This window comes from Bos indicus, chromosome 7 (assembly GCF_029378745.1).
Source record: "Bos indicus isolate NIAB-ARS_2022 breed Sahiwal x Tharparkar chromosome 7, NIAB-ARS_B.indTharparkar_mat_pri_1.0, whole genome shotgun sequence".
NCBI classification, from domain to species: domain Eukaryota; kingdom Metazoa; phylum Chordata; class Mammalia; order Artiodactyla; family Bovidae; genus Bos; species Bos indicus.
Window position 1 is genome coordinate 39,688,139 of NC_091766.1, and position 7,704 is coordinate 39,695,842.

Here is a 7,704-nt window from a genome sequence, read left to right on the forward strand (position 1 = left end):
GAACTCTCCATTCATTTATAGGTCTAACTCCCAGTATCCATCACATCTCCATCATCCATTTTCTTTGGATATATACCCAGAAGCATTATGCAGGATCATATAGCAGTGCTATTTTTTAATGTTTTGTGGAACATCATACTCATTCACATAGTGACTGTACTAATTTTGCTTCCCATCAGTAGTGCACAAGGCTTCACTTTTCTCCACATCATCACCAACAATATTTATCTCCTCTTTTTTATAAGAGCCATTTGAAAAGATGTAAAGTGATATCTCATAGTGATTTTGATTTGTATTTATCTAACAGTCAGCAAAGTTGAGATCTTTTCATGTTCCTATTGTCACATGTATGTCATTTTTTGGAATATGTCTATTCAGATCTTCTTTTTTAATTGGATTGCATTTTTCTATTGAGTTGCAGTATTTCCTGATATATTTTGAATATTAATTCATTATCAGATATAAGGTTTAAAAATCTTTTCTTCTATTGTCAGTTGACTCCTCATTTAGTTGTTTCTTTTGCTGTGCATAATGCAGCTGATTTTGTAGGTTAACTTTGTGTCCAAATTTTAATTTGTTTACTATTTCTAGCAGTTCTTTTTGGTGGAGTATTTAGGTATTTATATATAAGATGATATCATCTTCAATCAGAGACAATTTTATTCCTTCCTTTTGGTTTCAGATAGTTTTTAATTCTTTTTCTTGTCCGGTTGAGCTACCTAGGACTTGTACTATGCTGAAGTGGAGTGGTGGGAGTACTAACCTTGTTTTTTTCTTCATCTTAGAGAGAGAATTTTGAACCTTTTGCTGTTGAGTATGATGTTAAGTATGACTTATCGTATATGGTCTTTGTTATTTTGAGGTATAATCCATCTATATAAAATTTATTGAGAATTTATATCATGACAGGAAGCTAAATTTGCCAGAAGTTTTTTTTTTTCCTGCATACATTAAGCTTATCATGTTTGTTTTATCTTATCTTTTATTTTGTCTCTGAGTTGTTTCAATGTGGTGTATCTTGTTTTGATAATGTATGTATCTATGTTAATTAGGGATATTAGCTTGTCATTTTTTTCCCCCTGTATTATCTTTATCTGGCTTTGATATAAGGGTAACGCTGGCCTTGTAAAATAAATTTGGGAGTGTTTCCTCCACTTATTTAATAGAATTTGAGAATTGATGTTAATTGTTCTTTAAATTTTTGGTAGAATTCACCAGTGAAGTCGTTGGGTCCTTAATTTTGTTGTTGTTGTTGAGAAGTTTAGGTCACTGATTCATTTTCTTTACTCTTTATTTGTTGGTTCAGATATTTCATTTCTTCACAATTTAGTCTGCATGCAAAGCGCTTCTACAGCAAGCCTGTCAAAGATACAGTGTGCACTCTCTGGTGGTGTCCAGAGGTGAAGGTGCTTCTGGAGTCCTTGAGAGGGAAGGCTTGGAGCCTGAAGAAGTGGTTGGCCTGGTTCTTGGTTCCCTGGGGTCTGGTACAGTGCCTGAACCACAAGGAGCAGGGTCTGGATCTTGGAATCACTGAGGTAGTCTTGGCACCTGAGTCTGTGGTGATGAACAGACCACGTGGTTGTGTGGCTGTGCATGGATTCTTGGTACAGATTGTGTCATCCAGGTGCCAGGGACTCATGTGAAGGGTTTGACATCTCAGGAGGAGGAGGCTGGCCTTGTCCTAGTGAAGGCAAGCTCTTTAGTTCAAGGGAGTTTGCCTAAGGCTAGGGAGCTAAAGGAGATCAGTCCTGGGTGTTCTTTGGAAGGAATGATGCTAAAGCTGAAACTCCAGTACTTTGGCCACCTCATGCGAAGAGTTGACTCATTGGAAAAGACTCTGATGCTGGGAGGGATTGGGGGCAGGAGGAGAAGGGGACGACAGAAGATGAGATGGCTGGATGGCATCACCAACTCGATAGATGTGAGTTTGAGTGAAGCCTGGGAGTTGGTGATGGACAGGGAGGCCTGGTGTACTGCAATTCATGGGATCACAAAGAGTTGGACACGACTGAGTGACTGAACTGAAATGAAATGAGGGAGCTATATGCTGTGTTGGCACCATGCCAAGTCTGAAAGTTAGATCTCAGGGGCAAGGCTACTTGGCTGGGCCACAAGCCTGTATCTTCAGGAGCCTGCATGGACTGTGTCTGCAGGAGCCTGTGTGGATGCTGAGACCATATGCTCCAGCTGGGTGTTGGGGTGAGCCAGGGTGCAATGACTTGTCTGAGACCTAGACTTATGGGAGTTAGCTGGGCACTAGTATGTGCCTGGACCTGGAGTTTGAGGTGAGTTCAGGTGCTCACTTCACTCTTCTATTTCCACTTGGAGGTTTCTCTCTCCATACTGAGATGCCTAGACTTGAGGTATGTGTGACAGCAGTAATGTGACATTGTCCTTCCTACCTTAATCAATGCATCTTAAAAAAATTATTTTGCTTCATCAAAGTGCTGTAATGTCTCATTTGGAATCCCTTGTTTCTGTGAAGATATTTTGGTAGATGGATAGTTCTTCTTATTTGATGTTTCTTAGAGGAGGCAGACATGGAAATTTCTATACTGCCATCTTATTAATCCCTCTACTTCCTCTATTGCTTGTGCATTTTTAATATATTCAACTTATTACCTGTTATAGTCTGAATAAAATAGTTAAAAAAAGAAAATCTCTAATGATGCATGACTCAGGGTCAGACCTAGAGTACAGGTAGCTGAGTCACCCTGAATAAATGTGGGTGATATGTCTTCTAACCGGGAAGAAAGAAAAGCATTATAATGACTATAGGAGCAGTGGAATAAATTAAGGCAATTTACATTTGATAAACTCATTTTCTCCTGTAAACTATATTAACCTAGATATAGAAAAGACCCTGATGCTGGGAAAGACTGAAGGCAGGAGAAGGGGATAACAGAGGATGAGATGGTTGGATGGTATCACTGACTGAATGGACATGAGTTTGAGCAAGCTCCAGGAGTTTGTGGGCTTTCCTGATAGCTCAGTTGGTAAAGAATCTGCTTGCAATGCAGGAGACCCTGTTTAGATTCTTGGGTTGGGAAGAGTCCCTGGAGAAGGGATAGGCTACCGACACAAGTATTCTTGGGCTTCCCTGGTGGCTCAGCTGGTAAAGAATCCACCTGCAGTGAGAGAGACCAGGGTTTGATCCTTGGGTTGGGAAGATCCCCTGGAGATGGGAAAGGCTACCCACTCCAATATTCTGGTCTGGAGAATTCCATGGACTGTATAGTCCATGGGGTTGCAAAGAGTCAGACACGACTGAATAACTTTCACTTTCACTTCACTTTTACTTCGGGTAGTTTGTAATGGACAGGGAAGCCTAGTGTTCTGCAGTCCATGGGATCGAAAGAGTCAGACATGACTGAATGACTGAACTCAACTGAGAAATGAATGAACTGTCTACAGTTTAGTTTAAAATACAAAAGCACTACAGCCAGCTACTGGACCATGGACGAGCCTTAGAAACATATAGAGAGACTGACAGCTAATTACAGACTCATGAAAAACCTAGTAAAACTTGAAACAACTCCAAAACATACCATCTCATTTGATAATAAATGCATTATATTTTACCATTTTGTTGTAGGATAACTGGTTATGCAGCCTGCTAGCAAATGTAATAATCAAAGTGAATGATACTGAGGGCAAAGCTAATAATCTACTGCTTCTTATTTTTCACCATGTTTTTTTTTCCACACATGTTCTGAGATTTGAAGAAAGCATTTCTGATTACTGTCTTATCCAAGTAGTTTTTTTCCACACAACTATATTAAAAAGTGACTTCACTGATGTTCCTTTCCTAAATTCAGGAAAGTTTGCAAGGACATATGTGTTTGTGTACAAACATTACCGAACCTGAATCTTAGGTCTAAGCAGGAAGTCATGTTCTTATGAATCAGTTTTGATCTTGCAAATGGAAGAAATTCATTTGTATATGGAAAATATATAGTGGATGATGTTGTCCATTCACTGCTCTTTTTGTTTATGACAACATTTAGAATTGATGAGATGTTTCATTAAGACCAATGGAAAAAGTCATAGTTATAGGCTCACCTTGAGTTTTCAAGTAGGAAGAGTAAGATAATTCAATAATAAAACATAAAGCAGATTAATCAATCCTTCACTTCAGTGAGTAGGTCCCCTTAAACATTGACACTAGTATTCCAGACTGCAATGAGTAGATGCACAGCTTGAAAACAAATGTCATAAATAATAATACAAAGTATATTTTAAAAGTTACTTTATTATATTCAAGGTCATTTCTGACTTGAAGGTGATATTAAGTAAATGTGTGTTTAAGTCAATTTGTGTTGTAATTTGTGTTTCTGTGTAGACTACACTGGCAGATCAGATCAGATCAGATCACTAGCTCAGTCGTGTCCAACTCTTTGCGACCCCATGAATCGCAGCACGCCAGCACTCCCTGTCCATCACCAACTCCGGGAGTTCACTCAGACTCGTGTCCATCGAGTCAGTGATGTCATCCAGCCATCTCATCCTTTGCAATAATCAGCTTTGCCAGTGACTATGGTAGGTAATGTGGATATAGAGGCTGATAAGAAAACAAAATCCTAATTAGGAAAATAAACCCAATGACTTGTTGTAAAACACACTTGTATTTTAAAGTCTATAATATCAGGAATACCAGTTAAAGATCTGATATATGAGGAATGTTGGACACAGAAGTGAAAAGCTATGATCTCAGATTTTTCTCTCCTATAATCTTACAAAGATGGCTTAGCTTCCATGTTTGTCATGTCTTTCCTTTGGCGTGATATCTGATAATTCTTTTTTTAGTAAAACTAAAGACATATTACATGGGGTGATATTAGTCATTTGAGAAGAAACTGTTCTTAGTAAATCCAAGTAGTTGTATGAGTAAATGGGAATTTGGGAATGTCCAATTTTTAATATCAAAAGTTTGGGAATATTTTAGAAAAAAAGAGGGGAAAGCTGTTGGATATCTGAGAGAGAAGATAGCCTAATAAAATGAGTAACTAAATTACATAGAATAGCTGAAAAAATGAAAAGTCTAGAAAATTAATAAAAGCAAATTCTACTTTCACAATCTGATTAAAGAATCACAACTACTGACTGAAGCTTTGATCCCTTAAGCCATGGGCACCTCTCCAGACCCAGAACCATTGGCCTTTTAAGACTTTCCATCACGAAGAATCTCTTCATAGCCCCCTTTATGTCTTTGTTCCTCAGACTATAGATGAAGGGGTTCAGCATGGGTGTGACTACGGTGTACATCACTGAGGCTGTCGCACTTGACTGTGAGCCATGGGTAGCAGCAGAGCTAAGGTACACTCCTAGGCTTGTACAAAAAAATAAGGAGACAATTAAGAGGTGAGATGCACATGTAGTAAATGCTTTATACTTCCCTTGAGATGATGACATTCCATGTATAGAGGAAACTATCTTAGAGTAAGAGTAAAGGATACCAGCCAGGGGACCACCACCCCACAGGACACTTGCAAAATACATCACCATGTTATTAAGAAATGTGTCAGAACAGGCAAGTTGGATTATTTGACTGAGGTCACAAAAAAAGTGGGGGATTTTCACATCTGTGCAAAAGGAAAGCTGCAACAACATTAAACTTTGTAACAAGGAATTCAACATACACACTACCCAGGACACCAGAACCAGCAGTACACAGAGCCGGGGGTTCATAATGACTGTGTAATACAGGGGGTGGCAGATGGCCACAAACCGGTCATAGGCCATTACAGTCAAGAGAAAGATGTCCAGTACTGCAGAGAGTATGAAAAAGTAAATTTGTGTGATGCAACCTTCATAGGTTATAATTTTGCTCTGAGTTTTGATGTTCCACAGCATCTTTGGGATGGTGGTAGAGGTGAAGCAGATGTCTACAAAGGACAGATTGGAGAGGAAGAAGTACATGGGGGTGTGGAGATGGGAGTCTGAGCTGACAAGCAGGATGATGACCAGGTTTCCAAACACAGTGATCAGGTACATGGAGAGGAAAAGCCCAAATATGAGGGGCTGCAGTTCTGGTTCCTCTGAAAATCCCAGAAGGAGAAATTCTGAAATTTGTGTATCATTATGTGGTTCCATGTGGTTGAAGTGACTTCCAGGAAAGAAGGAAACAATATTACTAATATTCACACAAACTTTTATTACATAAATTACTTGTATCTACACAAAAAAGATCTTCATGAACCAGATAACCATAATGGTGTGATCACTCACCTAGAGCCAGACATTCTGGAATGCAAAGTCAAGTGGGCCTTCGGGAGCATCACTACGAACAAAGCTAGTGGAGGTGATGGAATTCCAGTTGAGCTATTTCAAATCCTAAGAGATGATGCTGTGAAAGTGCTGCACTCAATATGCCAGCAAACTTGGAAAACTCAGCAGTGGCCACAGGAATGGAAAAGGTCAGTTTTTCATTCCAATCCCAAAGAAAGGCAATGCTGAAGAATGATCAAACTACCACACAATTGCACTCATCTCACATACTAGCAAAGTAATGCTCAAAATTCTCCAAGCCAGGCCTCAACAGTACGTGAACCATGAACTTTCAGATGTTCAAGCTGGATTTAGAAAGGGCAGAGGAACCAGAGATTAAGTTGCCAACATCCGTTGGATCATAGAAAAAGTAAGAGAATTACAGAAAAACATCTATTTCTGCTTTATTGACTACACCAAAACCTTTGACTGTGGATCACAGCAAACTGGAAAATTCTGAAAGAGATGGGAATACAAGACCACCTGAGCTGCCTCCTGAGAAATCTGTATGCAAGTCAAGAAGCAATAGTTAGAACTGGACATGGAACAACAGACTGGTTCCAAATAGGAAAAGGAGTACATCAAGGCTGTATATTGCCACCCTGCTTATTTAACTTCTATGTGGAGTACATCATGTGAAATGCCAGGCTGGATGAAGCACAAGCTGGAATGAAGATTGCTGGGAGAAATATCAATAACCTCAGATATGCAGATGACACCACCCTCATGGCAGAAAGTGAAGAGGAACTAAAGAGCCTCTTGATGAAAGTGAAAGAAGAGAGTGGAAAAAGTTGGCTTAAAACCCAGTATTCAAAACCAAGATCATAGCATCCGGTCCCATCACTTCAGGGCAAATAGATGGGGAAACAATGGAAATAGTGACAAACTTTAATTTTGGGGGCTCCAAAATCACTACAGATGGTGACTGCAGCCATGAAATTAAAAGACACTTGCTCCTTGAAAGAAAGTTATGACCAACCTAGACAACATATTAAAAAGCAGAGACATTACTTTGCCAACAAAGGACCATCTAGTCAAAGCTATGATTCTTCCAGTAGTCATGTATGGATTTGAGAATTGGACTATAAAGAAAGCTGAGCGCCAAAGAATTGATGCTTTTGAACTGTGGTGTTGGAGAAGACTCTTGAGAGTCCCTTGGACTGCAAGGAGATCCAACCAGTCCATCCTAAAAGAAATCAGTTCTGAATATTAATTGGAAGGACTGATGCTGAAGCTGAAACTCCGATACTTTGGCCATGTGATGAGAAGAACTGATTTATTAGAAAAGACCCTGATGCTGGGAAAGATTGAAGGCTGGAGGAGAAGGGGCTGATAGAGGATAAGATGGTTGGATGGCATCACCAACACAATGGACATGAGTTTGAGTAAGCTCCAGGAGTTGATGATGGCACTCTATGGGGTCATTAAGAGCCAGAC

General features: G+C 39.5%; 1 protein-coding gene across 1 annotated transcript; it reads right to left on the reverse strand.

Moving 5' to 3' along the window:
- Positions 1–5,082: 5,082 nt before the first annotated feature.
- LOC109560999 (olfactory receptor 7A17-like) lies at positions 5,083–6,093 on the reverse strand. Its single transcript, XM_019963431.2, has one exon. The coding sequence runs from the start codon at positions 6,091–6,093 to the stop codon at positions 5,083–5,085; it is 1,011 nt and encodes a 336-aa protein (XP_019818990.2).
- Positions 6,094–7,704: the final 1,611 nt, after the last annotated feature.